This window comes from Neofelis nebulosa, chromosome 7 (assembly GCF_028018385.1).
Source record: "Neofelis nebulosa isolate mNeoNeb1 chromosome 7, mNeoNeb1.pri, whole genome shotgun sequence".
Taxonomy (NCBI): domain Eukaryota; kingdom Metazoa; phylum Chordata; class Mammalia; order Carnivora; family Felidae; genus Neofelis; species Neofelis nebulosa.
This window is the reverse complement of record NC_080788.1, coordinates 107,932,633-107,950,681: the sequence shown is the minus strand read 5'-3', so window position 1 is coordinate 107,950,681 and position 18,049 is coordinate 107,932,633. Positions and strand designations below refer to the sequence as shown.

Genomic DNA, 18,049 nt, shown 5'->3' with positions numbered 1-18,049 from the left:
TCTTTGAAACAGCACACCTGTATCCCTTGGATAAATACCTAGTAGTGCAATTGCTGGGTCGTGGGGTAGTTCTATTTTTAGTTTTTTCAGGAACCTCCATACTGTTTTCAAGTGGCTGCACCAGCCTGATTTCCCACCAACAATGCAAAAGAGATCCTCTTTCTCCGCATCCTTGCCAACATCTGTTGTTGCCTGAGTTGTTAATGTTAGCCATTCTGACAGGTGTAAGGTGGTATCTCATTGTGGTTTTGATTTGTTTTTCCCTGTCCTCATCTTTTTTAATAGCCATATTCTAGTAAACATTTATGTCTGCCTTAGCATCCTAACCGTTCATTTGTAATATTGTTTGCCATTGCCTCATAGAAGTATAGGAGGTATACTCTTCAGGAAAAAAAAACACATAGAAAAATAAAACCTTATAATGATTTTTAATCAACTTCCAAGGTTATTCTCTGAAGCAAGAGTCAGTATTGTTTTCTATTAAGATTTGTGAATCTTAAGGCTAAAGATCAAAGAAAATTTCATCATCCCTTATCTTAAATCTTATTATCTAATTAGACAATAAAGCAAATCCACATGTATGTTTTTCCAAAGGGACGACCTTGGAAACATGTTTTAATATCTTTATTGGCTACATTGATCATGTTTATTTATTTTTGAGAGACACAGAGCACGAGCAGGGGAGGGGCAGAGAGGGAGACACAGAATCTGAAGCAGGCTCCAGGCTCCGAGCTGTCAGCACAGAGTCCAACAGGGGGCTTGAACTCACAAACTGAGATTATGGCCTGAGCCGAAGTAGGACACTTAACTGACTGAGCCATCCAGGCGCCCCAACTTAACTATTTTTTTTAATTGAGCTATCACTGACAGATAACATTAGTTTCAGGTGTACATAATGATTTAACATTTGTATATATTGTGAAATGATCACCACAGTAAGTCTAGTTAACATCTGTCACACTTAAAAATTTTTCTTGTGATGAGAACTTTTAAGAGCTACTCTTAACAGCATTCAGATGAGGGATACAGTATTAACTATAGTCACCGTGCTGTACATTATATCCCCATGACTAACTTATTTTATAACTGGAAGTTTATTCTTTTTGATCCCCTTCACCCATTTCATCTCCCACCACCCTCCTCATGCAACCACCAGTCTTTTCTCTGTATCTGTAAGCAGCAAAAGAATGAATATCCTGATGTTATGAAAATTTTTCTACCATTTCTTTCAGTCTTTAGTTCAGATACCTACAACACTAGTGCTCATTAGTCCTATTGGGTAAATCATTCTTCAGAAGCAGTATATTCAACTGAAAAGAAATGCCTGGGGTGCCCGGATGGCTCAGTCTGTTGGGCGACCGACTTTGGCTCAGGTCGTGATCTTGCAATTTGTGAGGTCAAGCCCTGCCTCAGGCTCTGTGCAGACAGCTAGGATCCTGGAGCCTCTTCGGATTCTGTGTCTCTCTCTCTCTCTCAAAAATAAATAAACATTAAAAAAAAAAAAAAAAAAAAAAAGAAATGCTTAAGGAGCCAGATCAACAGAATGCCCTCTAGTAGTGAACTCATTATGTTGTAACCAAACACTATTAATCCTGAAAAACAAGTTAAACCCAGTTTCTTTCATGTATATCAAAAGGATACGGGGAAAGGAAAAGAAAATATTTTATTGTAAGAGATTTTACTAAAGGCTTTTAAGGTTTCTGAATTGAAGTATATGAAAAGAAAATGAATAGATTATATGAAAATACTTAGACCATGTTAAATGTTAAAAAGGCATTAAGTTTGAAAATACTATAAAATTTAGTATTTCAAATAAATATATATATGCATTTTGCAACTTTCAATAGGATCCATTACCATTACTTAAAAGCACTGATACGTATGTGTGTCTTCTGAGTATGTAAAAATCACATAGCTGCTGACTTCCATAAGGCAAGTCACCTACCACATATTTAAGGAGGCATTAAAAAATTTATTATCTAATCTTACACAAATGTTTTATATTTGCTAAAACCTACCACAATCCACAGGGCACAAATACTGGCCGACTAGCTCTAACTTTCATGTCAGATCAAGTTTGTTTGATTTTTTTTAACCATTAAGATAGCTAAGAGAGTCAACTTTACAGAGCTTAGCTTTTCTCAGGCATCGGACTTGGAGGAAGAGAGAGAAGTCCAGTGAAGTTATGAGGAATCACATTGTTACTTTTCTAGAATGGAAAAAAAAAAAAACACAAAACCCATCTCATGTGATGACAATACGTTTACAAGTCAAAATGGGCTCTAATACAAATGTATGTGGAGAGGTTTTGAAGAGTAAACTGGATATCCCAGGGGAGGATCAGCTGCTTGTACCGTAAGGTTTCTTAAAAGTAGTGGATGAGCTTGGATACTGTATCGTTCCTCATCATCGTTTGTGGCATAAAGCAATTCCCAGGAAAGATTGGCCCACTGGCCTCTAACAGCTTCAGCATTTAACTTCCCAACTTGGACCAGCAATTCTTGAAGGCTAAGTACTCTCCCAGTGTAAACTCCCTTTAAAGTAAAAAATGGGGACAGGAAAGAAGAAGAAGAAGAAAAAAAAAATTATGTTCAGGTCATTACATTTTATTTATAAACTTAGAAAAAAATTCCATTGTGCTTAGGCAAACTTAAACAGAAAGTGGTGTATTAAAACGTACACATGAGTTGCTTGTCTTCAGAATCAAGAATCACCTCTCTTTGGTAGCTCTCTAAATAAGCTTGAAATGATAGCCATTCATTCAATGACCCAAATGGCAAAATCTCAGCTACTTCTATTTCGTTTCCTTTTCTATTCCTTCACCCTATCTGGCCTCAACAATGCCTAAGTCATAAATCCTAGTCGTTGGACAATCACACAATAGGCTCTTTTTAAAAATAGCTTTATTGAGATATAATTCACATTTCCATACAATTTACTCATATAAAGTGTGTGATTCAGTAGTTTTTTGGTATATTCAAACGTATACAACTATCTCCATGACTTCAGGACATTTTCATGACCTCAAAAAGAAACCTTGTACTCTTTAGCTATCACCCTCCTATCCCTTCATTCTCCCAGTCATAAGCAAACACTAATGTACTTTCTATCTCTATAGTTTTGTCTTCTGTGGAAATTTCATATGAAAGGAATCATATACTATGTGGTCTTTGGGACTGGCTTCTTAGCATTATGTTTTCAAGGTTCGTTAATGTTGCAACATGTGTTAGTACTTCATTCCTTTTTATGGTGGACTAATATTCCACTGTATGGATAAACCACAATTTACTTATTCATTCATCACTTGATGGATAGTTGGGTTGTTTCCACCCTTTGTCAGTCATAAATAATGCTGCCATAAATATCCATGTACAAGTTTCTATGTGGATCTATGCTTTCATTTCTCTTGGGTATATACCTAGGAGTGGAATTACTGAGTCAAATGGTAACTCTAAGTTTAATCATTTAAGAAACTGCTAGAATGTTTTCTGAATGTTGTACCACTTTACATTTCTGCCAGCACTGTATAAGAGTTCTAATTCTCCATATTCTCATCCAACAGGTATTATCTGCCTTTTTGATTTCAGCCATCATAGTATGTCCTTGTATGAAGTGATACTTCATTGTGGTTTTGACTTGCATTTCTCTCAAGACAAATGACGTTGACCATCTTTTCATTGGCTTATTGCCCCATGTGTATATCTTCTTTTGAAGAAATATCTATAGAGATCCTGTGCTCATTTTATAATTTGCTCAGATTTTAAATACAAATTTTTTTTATTGAGTTGTATTTTTATTATTGAGTTGAATATTCTTTAAATATTCTAGTAACAAGTCCCTTATCAGATATATGCAAATGTTTTCCCCATTCTCTGAGTTGTTTTTTCACTCTCTTGATGGTGTCTTTTGAAGCACAGAAGTTTTTACTTTTGATGAAGTCCTATTTATCTATTTTTGTTTTGTTTGCATGTTTTCGGTGTTATATAATAATGTTACTGTTACTTGCTTAGTTTAGTGAGTGGCTGCTGACCTTAGTGAAGTTAATCCCTACCTCTCCCACAAGTGTGAAGCCTTTGATGTGGTTCCTCAGGGAGTGCAGCCTGTGAGTGTCCCCAGTTACCATGAGATGGCAATGGGTTTAGCAGGGCTCTCTCCATCTATCAAGTGCTCACACCCAGCTGCTAATAAGCTCCTATGATTGCCAGGCGGCTGCTTTGTTTTCAACAATGACCTGCAATGTAAATCGCTTCACAGATTGACCCAATTAAGCTTGGCTCCTATTTTTGATCACAGGAAGGCTCTTCTCTATGGTTTCTTTCCCTGGTTCTGTTCATCTACCCAGCCTATAGTTTAGTTTGTATCTCTAACAAATTTACCAATAGCCCCTTAATGACTTTTTTTTAATGCTTTATTTATTTTTGAGAGAGAGCATGAACAGAGGAGGGGCAGAGAGAGAGAGAGAGGGAGACAGAGAATCCTAAGCAGGCTCCGCTTTGCCAGTGCAGAGCCCGATGTGGGGCTCAAACTCGCTCATCAGCCAACTGAGCCACCCAGGTGCCCCAATCCCTTAATTACTTTTTACCACAAGCTCCGTTGTTTTTGAGAGCATCTTAGGTGTCAATGTCTCCACACTGTTGCAGATAAAATAATTTCCTTTGGGAAGAGATGTAGAGTTCTCTCTTTTTTAATGATCTGCATCTCCCACTGGGCAAAATCTGAGAGCCAGAGCTCTTTATCTGGGGGTCAGATAATGGCATGCTTCTGAGAGACAGCTCTGCTTTAGGACATAGAAGAAGGGCATTAACCTCAGGTCTTCCTGGTTTGCCTCTCCCAGTGTGGAACTTCCACCTGCCAAGCAGGTAAGGGTGGTCAGGTCCCCGTTATTCTCAGTGGCACCAAGTCCAGAGTAAAGCCTCCATCCAAAGAGATAGGTTGGCCAGAAAGGAGTTCTCACCTCTTGACCACACCTGCCCAGAACCTAGCCTCACAACAGGTAGCTGGAAGTAAGGTAAGAAATGCTGAAGCCCTGCCTCTCCCAGGAAAACAGTCCTCCAACCAGGAGCTGAAGTGAGAGGGAACCCTTCTTGATTGTATCAATGCGAGCAGAGCTTGTCTTGCTGAGTTGGGAAGGAATGGGTCTTGGTTCAAATACTGCAGTCTCTCACTATTCTTACTGGGTTTTAGTTAGTACTCTTGAATAAATGTTTCTTCACTTGCTATATGCCCTTAGCACCATTTCCAAGTCTTTAAATGGTTTTTCAATGTAACTTTCATCATTTTTGATTGGGAGCACATCTGTGAAGCACCTGCAATGCCAGGTGTGAAGCCTACAATGAGCATGTAACATTGACTCATATTGTGCACACTTGATAACATTTTAAATGTAATGAGAACAGGCACTATTTTCTTAAAAAAAAAAAAAAAGTCATTATTTGGAGTCTCCCTGAATTTTCACAGGTTAGATTTGCTTCAAATAAAACATGGATGGTGGCAAAAGGAATGCTTTGCCACTTATAAATTAGTTTTTCTTCTAGGAGTCCAATCCAAAGTGATACTCAAATTTGGCATAGGAATCTAATCCATTTAGTCAAATATGCTATAGTAAATTAAATGAACTTTACTTGGCTATCCTATAGGTCAGTTACTGCACAATGGCCACACATTTTTAATTAGGTTTGCAAAAGTAAATAACCAGTCATTCTAGGATTGTACTATGTTGGCCATAAAGCCATGACTACAAATACTTTAATAATATGATTAATATATCCCTCCCAGAATGTTATATCTCTATCACTCAGTTCAAGTACTCTATAACTGGTTTCCATTCCTTCAGACTAATATATGAAAATGTTTAAAAACACATTTTTAACCTTACCATATTAGAGTCATACCCCAGAGAAAACAAGTATGGTTTTTCTTGTACAACTGCTTCCTTCCACTTTTCATCAGATACCAAACCAATGTACCAGTCAGTTTCATATTCTTCAAGGCAGTTAGTCAGCTCTTTAAAGTCTTCTATTGGACCTAAACTTGCTTTATCAATCATGAGTTTCAGAGTATACCTTAAAAATGGAGAAACAAAGAATTTTAAAATTTTTAATAAAATTTATAAAATCCACTTTATAGACAAAATAGATTTTATTCAATCAATATTCTTAGGACATTGAACTAAAATCCTACATATTTCAGGGAGAAATGATGGAGTGAAGTGAAAATGAAGAAATTCAATAAGCCATATGAAAAATAGGTTCTCCACATAAATAAAAGGATGTAGAAATTAAAGTACTCTTGATATAATCACTATACGTACTAAGCATTTGTTTTTCATTTTTAGGAAAGTGATTATTTTTTACAATTAGAAAAGGTTCCTCCTTCTAGGTTATCTGAAAAATCATTTTTCTGCCAGTTACAATTTGTATGTAATCAAAATAAATTACCTGAAAGCTTTCAGTGCTAGTTGGAACAGTTCCGGCTTTTCTGTAAGCCAATCCAAGGCAAGGGACCAAGGCAAAACACCACTATAAACTCTCAATATATGACCAGGACTGGGAACCATAGTATCTACTCCAAATAAACTAAAATAACAAGTCATTACGGCATGAACATAAAAGTCTCTTAAAACTCTGTCCTTTGCGATTTCTTCCAGTACATTTGAGGCATTTTCTTCTGAATGAAAACATTCCAACTGCTTTAAAACAAACTGGTACCACTCTTCTGGAAATAATGAGCTCATCTCCCTCATTTTGGAGTTAGGCAAACAGTTAGACGTCCACTCTTCAGGTAAGCTTAACAAGTGAGAATGAGAACAACTGAACTCCATGAGAGGGATATATGCCACGTCTTCTTGTTTTCCTTTGTCAACAACAGGGTATCCCAATATAACTGCCTTGTAAAGATTATTTTCAGGAACTGTGCCTACTGAATGATCACCGACCCCCTGTGATTCTACTGATCCCGGAATAGGCAAATTTACACCTGGTACAACTTTCAATTGATCTTTTTCTTCTTTTCCTTTTTTGATAGTTGGCTCATCACCAAAAACATTATCATCAGACCAATCATCCAAAATTTCTGAATTTAAACTATCTGTGTCTTCTAGGGATTGGGTTTGTGGTGAAGCATTCAAAGCAGGCAGGATTATTAGAGATTCTTTCCCTTTATTTTCAGTTTTGTGAATAACCTCCTGCATGCTGGGCCTTCTGGAACAGTGTTGAAGAAGTATCCACACAAGTACCTTAATAAGGTCACCTTTAAATTCTTTTAAGTTATCATGAGAATCGATTATGCCAGATAGAACATTCCTGGCATCAGAATAGAGTTTTACTGGCAAAAGAATACAGGGTGTCAAGACATTTCCAAAGTGTTCATTAACAGAACATACTCTTGCATATTCTTGTTCAAAGGCACTTTGAAAAACTTCATCAACTCTTTGAGCTTCAGCAGTATGACAGGATGTCTCCTGCAATTCTAAGCCCTAAAGATGAGATAAAAAGTACTTGAGTTTACGAGTACTTATTACATAGAAAAAAGCAACTACTTTTGTGTATGCCCATGGATTGGATTCTCATAATGAAAATATGGAAAATGCAAAAAAAACCTCTTTAACTCAAGAGCTACACCTTCACTCAAACATATTAGTACTTTAGTAATTTGTTGTTGCATATAGAGATGAAAAATAGTGCTACTATTAATAGTGCTAAATAGTCAATTTAATTGACTATAACCACAATTTTTAAAGACTATAGGTATGTACAGTTGAGGTTGAATCACACTTAAAGTTTTTTTAAATATAAACATTTTTTAGAGGGCAAAAGGCAAAACTGGAATGATATAGTATATACAGTAGTTTTGTATCCTACTTTATGAGAACATTATTCTATTGTATGGATATGCCATAACTGATTCAACTATTTTCCTGTTCCAGTTTTTTAATTATAATAACATCATCATTATCATACAGATTTATGTATTCAGTTATTGTCTCCTCCAACTATAATGTAAATTCCATACAACAGCTATCTTTTGGTTACTATTATATCTGCAGTGCCTAAACCAGTACTTGGCACACAGTAGGAATGCAACAAATATATGTTGATAGAATGAATATTATGAATGTTTTTATATGAATTTTATTTTATTTTTTTGCATGAATTTTAAACACATTTTTATTACTTTCCTAGAAGGAATCCCTTGAAGAGGATGCATGAAGTCACTGTTTATATTGTTATTAATATTGTTGTTTATTTACACATTTTTACAAAACTACCAGTGCCTTTAGTAAAAGGCGATGCTGTCAGGGTGTATTAGGATCCAGGGAAAGAACATGGAATGTGACATCAAAACCCATCTTAAAATCATGGTTCTACCAGGTGCTAGTACTTAACCTTGAGTAGGTCACTTATCCGGAGATTCCTTTTCCTTCTCTTTCAAAGAAAAATAATCCTAGCACACAGGGGTGTGAAGATTTAAGTAATAAAAGTGCTTTGTAATATTTAAAGCATATAACATATAAATGTTGATAAGATGGCACTAAGCCACGTTGTGTCTGAAAAAATGAAAAAGAAACAAAGATTGCCACTGAAAAGTGTATCTTTACACTACCATGTATAACAGACCACAAAAGAGCAATAAAGGACCCACATTATTAGGTATTATAAAGCATCCCATTTTAAAAATAGAGCCTAAATGAAGCAATGAAAATGCCTTCAATATTTTGCATGGATTTTTGCCTTCTCCTATTTGTACAGGTTAGACTAGGTTCTCAAACTTTAGGTGAGTCAGAATCACTGTGGGTCAGTTAAAACACAGATTGCTGGGCCCTCCTCTAGAGTTTCTGATTCAGGAGGTCTGAGGTGGTGACCAAGAATGTCCACTTCTAACAAGTTCCAGTAGATGTTAATATTACTAATCTGGGGAACTGAATTTGAGAACCAATGAGCTAAAGAAAAAGTTTTTTAGTCACCAGCAATTTTATCCAGTCTGTGCTAAGACAAAAAAATTCATTCATTCATTATTCATTCAACAAATATTTATCACAGGCCTATTATGTGCCAGACAGACACTGTTCCAGGGGCTTAGGATATACCCCTTGAAACGGAGATCCCTGCCCTTGTGACACTTACATTAGAAAGTAAAGGGATACAGTCAACAATGAAAATAATAAGTAAATTACATAGTTTGTTTGAAGGTATAAGTGCTATGAAAATAAAGAAAAAGTAAAGCAAGCCAAGGAGGACTAGGAGTGCTGGATGGTAGTGGGAATACATATGGGAATATATGGGAGAGCCATAGTAGACTTCACTGAGAAGGTGACATTTGAGCAAAGACTTGAAGGTGGTGAGGGAGTTGACTGTGTGAGTACAATTGAGAGGATTCAAGGAGTAGATGAGGCCAAGAGGAAATAGGGAGACTGACCATTCAAGGCCCTGGCTTTTACTCTGAATAAAAAAAAAAAAAAAGATTTACTGTAGGGTTTTGAGTAGAGAAGTGACATGATCTGACTTAGACTTTATAAAGATCACTCTAGTTGAGAACAGACAAGAGACAGGCACAGGTAGAAGTGGGGAGACCAATTAGGAGACTATTGCAATTACCCAGGAAAGAGATAAAGATAGCTAATAGCAGGGTGATGAGAAGTGGTAGGATATAGGATATGGCTTAACGACAGAGCCAACAGGATTTCTTGTTGGACTGCATATGGGACATAAAAGTAAACAGATGTGAAATGTCACCGGACTAAAGTTCAAATGTTTTGGGGCTGAGCAACCAGAAGGATGCAGTTGTCACCAAGGACTGCTGGGCTCTGGGGTACTCTGATGTCAAAGTCATCTGATGTCAAGAGATCAAGGAAAAGAGAAGGAACCATCAAAGGAGGCTGACAAGGAATGACCCATGAAATAAGCAAAAAGAAGACAGAGACTGTGTCAAATGCTACAGACAGGTCAAACAAGACCAGGTCTGAGAACTGATCATTGGATTTACCAATGTGATAGCCACTGGAGACACTGACAAGAGCAGTTTTGGTACAGTAATAGGTAATAGGGTCAAAAACCTAGAGTAAGTTGAAGAGAGATAGGAGAAAAGAAATTTGAGATTTGATTATAAGCAATTGTTTTAAAAAATTTTGTTTTAAAAAGAAGAGAAAAACATGCTGTAGCAGGTAGGGTAGTAAGGATCAGAAGAGGTTTTTTATTAAGTTGAGAATGTATATATAATATAGGGAAAAAATATTACTGAGTCACACTTTTGAGATGCTCAACCAAGTAGGGATAAAAAGAATAGGTCCAGACAAAAAGGGGGCTGGCAATATTTTGTTACTATGCTCTATTAAACAATCAGTACTAGTCTACCTATCAATATGTGCTAATTGAAATATACTTTAAAAATCCTTAAGTGTTTTCACAGGTAACTAATTGATACTCTTAAATTCAGCTATTCAGTGTATGATGTGTCTATAAGAGGTAAAATTTTACACATGTACTATAAAAAAACTAGAGGTTTCAAATGTACATTGACCTTAATGTTAATACAGCAGTAAGTATAGCCACATTCTAGAATCATTATCCATATTAAACGATCCTGAAAACGGCCCAAGTAATGAGACCCAGGTAAGAGGAGACCTAAAACAAATTAGAAAAAAAAAAAGTAAGTAATATTCAAGCTTGCTTTATTTTGCCATGTGAATTTTCAAAATTGGTAACACTCTTGGAACTGATTCATAGCTCCTTTTATGCTGTCTTCATGTCAAGAATAGAAACAATTATTCATTGCATATTAGGAGGCATTAAATTAAGGTCTTTATAGGAACAGGGACAGAAGAGAAAATTTATAGGTGATAATACATAAAAATTCAAGGATATATTTTTCAGAGAAACAACAGATTAGAACCTATGTTATATAAAATCCTAAATACATGTTAAATATAGTAGGATAAATATTAAATGTATAAAAGCCAACTTCACATTATTTAAAGCATTTTGGACATTTTTATAAACACACATATAAAGATGTTTTGTGGTATTAAAATTTACATACAATGCTACCTGCCACACTTGTACAAAACCTTTAGAAATTAGTTTTCTCTCAACATTATGTCTCTGAGATTTGACCATGTTGACTGCAAATAGCTTAAAAGTCATTAATTGTACCTGTGGTTGAGAATTCATTGTATGAATATAGCTAAATTTGAATATTCATTTCCATGTTAATAACTATATCCATATTGTTCTAATTTTCCTCTATTATATAATGATACTGCAGAAATTATCTTTGTGCAAGTCTGCTTACACAACGTATTGTGCAGTAAAGAGTTAACACAGGAGAACTGACCGCTACCCTTTGAAAGTCCTGCTTGCAAAGCTGGCTGATGGCTGGCACCTGGGAACTTGTATTTCAGAAGAATCCTCACCATTCTCCCTGATAAAAGTCTCATTGTGTCTAAACAGTTTGTGTAAACAATGCAGTTTATACTGAATACTTGCTTTCCTTCTGTGAGTCTGGAATTTTGGTACATGCTAGGCAGGTGCCTACATGACAAAGCCCCAGTAAAAGCCCAAATAACTGGTAGTCACCATACCACACATGTTGTGACAACATGTGCGTGGGGTCTTAAGCATGTTCTGTGTGACTCCATCGGGAGAGGACATCTGGAAGCTTGCACCATGTCTTACCCCATATAACTTTTCTTGATTTTGTTCTGCAGCCTTTTGCTGTAATAAACCTTAGCTGTGAATACAAATATACACTGAGCTCTGTGAGTCCTCTTAGTAAATCATCAAACCTGGATATAGTCTTTGGAACCCCCAGAACACATGTGCAAGAGTTTCTCCACAATTAGAATCTAATTAGAACTATGGAATCTAAAACTGAATCCCTAGGCCATAGGATATGTGTATCTTTACTTTACTATAGACTATTAGTTTACCCTTCAAGGTGGTTGTATGAATTTATATTCCCTTCCAGCAAATTCCAGAAAATTCCTGTTCCTCATACCCCAGCCAGTACTTGGTAATGTCTAACTTTTATCTGCCAATAAGATGTGTGTGAAATGTTACTGCATTCTTTACCACTGCCCCCCCGCCCCGCCAAGAATACTTTATGACACACTCTTGGCTGAATGTAACTGATTTGATAATAAAGTATAATTTCTACCTTACTGCTAAGTTATTTATTACTTCAAATGTGAGTCAAGCCTCAGGTATTTTTTAAAGTGGCATAGTATTATATAATAAACATTAATTCAAATTGGATGAAAAGATTAAAAATGTAGAATACTTCCTATGAAAGAGAAAAAATGATTATTCATTAAAAAATTTGTACTACATGGGGCTCCTGGGTGGCTCAGTCGGTTAAGCATCTGACTTCAGCTCTGGTAATGATCTCACAGTTTATGGGTTTGAGCCCTGCGTTGGGCTCTGTGCTGACAGCTCGGAGCCTGCAGCCTGTTTTAGATTCTGTGTCTCTCTCTGCTGTGTCTTTCCTGCTCGTGCTGTCTCTCTCTGTCTCTCAAAAATAAGTAACGTTAACAAATTTTTTTTTTCTTGTTCTTAAATTCTTTTTTATTTTTATTTTTATTTTTTTAATTTTTTTATTTTTTAATGTATGAAATTTACTGTCAAATTGGTTTCCATACAACACCCAGTGCTCATCCCAAAAGGTGCCCTCCTCAATACCCATCACTCACCCTCCCCTCACTCCCACCCCCCATCAACCATCAGTTTGTTCTCAGTTTTTAACAGTCTCTTATGCTTTGGCTCTCTCCCACTCTAACCTCTTTTTTTTTTTTTTTTTCCTTTCCCTCCCCCATGGGTTTCTGTTAAGTTTCTCAGGATCCACATAAGAGTGAAAACATATGGTATCTGTCTTTCTCTGTATGGCTTATTTCACTTAGCATCACACTCTCCAATTCCATCCACATTGCTACAAAACGCCATATTTCATTTTTTCTCATTGCCATGTAGTATTCCATTGTGTATATAAACCACAATTTCTTTATCCATTCATCAGTTGATGGACATTTAGGCTCTTTCCATAATTTGGCTATAAACATTGGGGTACAAGTGCCCCTATGCATCAGTACTCCTGTATCCCTTGGGTAAATTCCTAGCAGTGCTATTGCTGGGTCATAGGGTAGGTCTATTTTTAATTTTCTGAGGAACCTCCACACTGCTTTCCAGAGCGGCTGCACCAATTTGCATTCCCACCAACAGTGCAAGAGGGTTCCTGTTTCTCCACATCCTCGCCAGCATCTATAGTCTCCTGATTTGCTCATTTTGGCCACTCTGACTGGCGTGAGGTGATATCTGAGTGTGGTTTTGATTTGTATTTCCCTGATAAGGAGCGACGTTGAACATCTTTTCATGTGCCTGTTGGCCATCCGGATGTCTTCTTTAGAGAAGTGTCTATTCATGTTTTCTGCCCATTTCTTCACTGGGTTATTTGTTTTTCGGGTGTGGAGTTTGGTGAGCTCTTTATAGATTTTGGATACTAGCCCTTTGTCCGATATGTCATTTGCAAATATCTTTTCCCATTCCGTTGGTTGCCTTTTAGTTTTGTTGGTTGTTTCCTTTGCTGTGCAGAAGCTTTTTATCTTCATAAGGTCCCAGTAATTCACTTTTGCTTTTAATTCCCTTGCCTTTGGGGATGTGCCGAGTAAGAGATTGCTACAGCTGAGGTCAGAGAGGTCTTTTCCTGCTTTCTCCTCTAAGGTTTTGATGGTTTCCTGTCTCACATTCAGGTCCTTTATCCATTTTGAGTTTATTTTTGTGAATGGTGTGAGAAAGTGGTCTAGTTTCAACCTTCTGCATGTTGCTGTCCAGTTCTCCCAGCACCATTTGTTAAAGAGACTTTTTTCCATTGGATGTTCTTTCCTGCTTTGTCAAAGATGAGTTGGCCATACGTTTGTGGGTCTAGTTCTGGGGTTTCTATTCTATTCCATTGGTCTATGTGTCTGTTTTTATGCCAATACCATGCTGTCTTGATGATTACAGCTTTGTAGTAGAGGCTAAAGTCTGGGATTGTGATGCCTCCTGCTTTGGTCTTCTTCTTCAAAATTACTTTGGCTATTCGGGGCCTTTTGTGGTTCCATATGAATTTTAGGATTGCTTGTTCTAGTTTCGAGAAGAATGCTGGTGCAATTTTGATTGGGATTGCATTGAATGTGTAGATAGCTTTGGGTAGTATTGACATTTTGACAATATTTATTCTTCCAATCCATGAGCAGGGAATGTCTTTCCATTTCTTTATATCTTCTTCAATTACCTGCATAAGCTTTCTATAGTTTTCAGCATACAGATCTTTTACATCTTTGGTTAGATTTATTCCTAGGTATTTTATGCTTCTTGGTGCAATTGTGAATGGGATCAGTTTCTTTATTTGTCTTTCTGTTGCTTCATTGTTAGTGTATAAGAATGCAACTGATTTCTGTACATTGATTTTGTATCCTGCAACTTTGCTGAATTCATGTATCAGTTCTAGCAGACTTTTGGTGGAGTCTATCGGATTTTCCATGTATAATATCATGTCATCTGCAAAAAGCGAAAGCTTGACTTCATCTTTGCCAATTTTGATGCCTTTGATTTCCTTTTGTTGTCTGATTGCTGATGCTAGAACTTCCAGCACTATGTTAAACAACAGCAGTGAGAGTGGGCATCCCTGTCGTGTTCCTGATCTCAGGGAAAAAGCTCTCAGTTTTTCCCCGTTGAGGATGATGTTAGCTGTGGGCTTTTCATAAATGGCTTTTATGATCTTTAAGTATGTTCCTTCTATCCCGACTTTCTCAAGGGTTTTTATTAAGAAAGGGTGCTGGATTTTGTCAAAGGCCTTTTCTGCATCGATTGACAGGATCATATGGTTCTTCTCTTTTTTTTTTGTTAATGTGATGTATCACGTTGATCGATTTGCGAATGTTGAACCAGCCCTGCATCCCAGGAATGAATCCCACTTGATCATGGTGAATAATTCTTTTTATATGCTGTTGAATTTGATTTGCTAGTATCTTATTGAGAATTTTTGCATCCATATTCATCAGAGATATTGGCCTGTAGTTCTCTTTTTTTACTGGGTCTCTGTCTGGTTTAGGAATCAAAGTAATACTGGCTTCGTAGAATGAGTCTGGAAGTTTTCCTTCCCTTTCTATTTCTTGGAATAGCTTGAGAAGGATAGGTATTATCTCTGCTTTAAACGTCTGGTAGAACTCCCCTGGGAAGCCATCTGGTCCTGGACTCTTATTTGTTGGGAGATTTTTGATAACCGATTCAATTTCTTCGCTGGTTATGGGTCTGTTCAAGCTTTCTATTTCCTCCTGATTGAGTTTTGGAAGAGTGTGGGTGTTTAGGAATTTGTCCATTTCTTCCAGGTTGTCCAATTTGTTGGCATATAATTTTTCATAGTATTCCCTGATAATTGTTTGTATCTCTGAGGGATTGGTTGTAATAATTCCATTTTCATTCATGATTTTATTTATTTGGGTCATCTCCCTTTTCTTTTTGAGAAGCCTGGCTAGAGGTTTGTCAATTTTGTTTATTTTTTCAAAAAACCAACTCTTGGGGCGCCTGGGTGGCGCAGTCGGTTAAGCGTCTGACTTCAGCCAGGTCACGATCTCGTGGTCCGTGAGTTCAAGCCCCGCGTCAGGCTCTGGGCTGATGGCTCGGAGCCTGGAGCCTGTTTCGGATTCTGTGTCTCCCTCTCTCTCTGCCCCTCCCCCGTTCATGCTCTGTCTCTCTCTGTCCCAAAAATAAATAAAAAACGTTGAAAAAAAAAATTAAAAAAAAAATAAATAAAAATTAAAATTAAAAAAAAAAAAAAAACTCTTGGGGGCGCCTGGGTGGCTCAGTCGGTTAAGCATCCGACCTCAGCTCAGGTCACGATCTCGCGGTCCGTGAGTTCGAGCCCCGCATCAGGCTCTGGGCTGATGGCTCAGAGCCTGGAGCCTGCTTCCGATTCTGTGTCTCCCTCTCTCTCTGCCCCTCCCCAGTTCATGCTCTGTCTCTCTGTCTCAAAAATAAATAAACGTTAAAAAACATTTTAGGGGCGCCTGGGTGGCGCAGTCGGTTAAGCGTCCGACTTCAGCCAGGTCATGATCTCGCGGTCCGTGAGTTCGAGCCCCGCGTCAGGCTCTGGGCTGATGGCTCAGAGCCTGGAGCCTGTTTCCGCTTCTGTGCCTCCCTCTCTCTCTGCCCCTCCCCCGTTCATGCTCTGTCTCTCTCTGTCCCAAAAATAAAAAACGTTGAAAAAAAAAAATAAATAAAAAACATTTTAAAAAAAAAACAAAAAAACAACTCTTGGTTTCGTTGATCTGCTCTACAGTTTTTTTAGATTCTATATTGTTTATTTCTGCTCTGATCTTTATTATTTCTCTTCTTCTGCTGGGTTTAGGCTGCCTTTGCTGTTCTGCTTCTATTTCCTTTAGGTGTGCTGTTAGATTTTGTATTTGGGATTTTTCTTGTTTCTTGAGATAGGCCTGGATTGCAATGTATTTTCCTCTCAGGACTGCCTTAGCTGCGTCCCAAAGCGTTTGGATTGTTGTATTTTCATTTTCGTTTGTTTCCATATATTTTTTAATTTCCTCTCTAATTGCCTGGTTGACCCACTCATTCGTTAGTAGGGTGTTCTTTAACCTCCATGCTTTTGGAGGTTTTCCAGACTTTTTCCTGTGGTTGATTTCAAGCTTCATAGCATTGTGGTCTGAAAGTATGCATGGTATAATTTCAATTCTTGTAAACTTATGAAGGGCTGTTTTGTGACCCAGTATATGATCTATCTTGGAGAATGTTCCATGTGCACTCGAGAAGAAAGTATATTCTGTTGCTTTGGGATGTAGAGTTCTAAATATATCTGTCAAGTCCATCTGATCCAATGTATCATTCAGGGCTCTTGTTTCTTTATGGACCGTGTGTCTAGATGATCTATCTATTTCTGTAAGTGGGGTGTTAAAGTCCCCTGCAATGACCACATTCTTATCAATAAGGTTGCTTATGTTTATGAGTAATTGTTTTATATATCTGGGGTCTCCGGTATTTGGCGCATAGACATTTATAATTGTTAGCTCTTCCTGACGGATAGACCCTGTAATTATTATATAATGCCCTTCTTCATCTCTTGTTACAGCCTTCAATTTAAAGTCTAGTTTGTCTGATATAAGTATGGCTACTCCAGCTTTCTTTTGGCCTCCAGTAGCATGATAAATAGTTCTCCATTCCCTCACTCTCAATCTAAAGGTGTCCTCAGATCTAAAATGAGTCTCTTGTAGACAGCAAATAGATGGGTCTTGTTTTTTTATCCATTCTGATACCCTATGTCTTTTGGTTGGCGCATTTAATCCATTTACATTCAGTGTTATTATAGAAAGATACGGGTTTAGAGTCATTGTGATGTCTGTATGTTTTATGCTTGTAGTGATGTCTCTGGTACTTTGTCTCACAGGATGCCCCTTAGGATCTCTTGTAGGGCTGGTTTAGTGGTGACAAATTCCTTCAGTTTCTGTTTGTTTGGGAAGACCTTTATCTCTCCTTCTATTCTAAATGACAGACTTGCTGGATAAAGGATTCTCGGCTGCATATTTTTTCTGTTTAGCACACTGAAGATATCGTGCCAAGCCTTTCTGGCCTGCCAAGTTTCAAAGGAGAGATCAGTCACGAGTCTTATAGATCTCCCTTTATATGTGAGGGCACGTTTATCCCTTGCTGCTTTCAGAATTTTCTCTTTATCCTTGTATTTTGCCAGTTTCACTATGATATGTCGTGCAGAAGATCGATTCAAGTTATGTCTGAAGGGAGTTCTCTGTGCCTCTTGGATTTCAATGCCTTTTTCCTTCCCCAGTTCAGGGAAGTTCTCAGCTATAATTTCTTCAAGTACCCCTTCAGCACCTTTCCCTCTCTCTTCCTCCTCTGGGATACCAATTATGCATATATTTTTCTTTTTAGTGTATCACTTAGTTCTCTAATTTTTCCCTCATACTCCTGGATTTTTTTATCTTTCGCTCAGCTTCCTCTTTTTCCATAACTTTATCTTCTAGTTCACCTATTCTCTCCTCTGCCTCTTCAATCCGAGC

General features: G+C 37.4%; 1 protein-coding gene across 4 annotated transcripts in view; it reads right to left on the bottom strand.

Moving 5' to 3' along the window:
* Positions 1-409: 409 nt before the first annotated feature.
* Positions 410-18,049, bottom strand: part of PCNX4 (pecanex 4) — a 47,354-nt gene continuing 29,714 nt past the window's right edge. For all 4 annotated transcript variants that reach the window (XM_058739214.1, XM_058739215.1, XM_058739217.1 and 1 more), the window contains 4 exons: positions 10,516-10,619; positions 6,438-7,474; positions 5,876-6,062; positions 410-2,534 (listed from right to left, as the gene is read on the bottom strand). In XM_058739214.1, the coding sequence (XP_058595197.1) occupies positions 2,283-2,534; positions 5,876-6,062; positions 6,438-7,474; positions 10,516-10,619 (1,580 nt within the window). In that variant the 3' untranslated portion in view covers positions 410-2,282. The remainder of the gene's footprint in view (positions 2,535-5,875; positions 6,063-6,437; positions 7,475-10,515; positions 10,620-18,049) is intronic.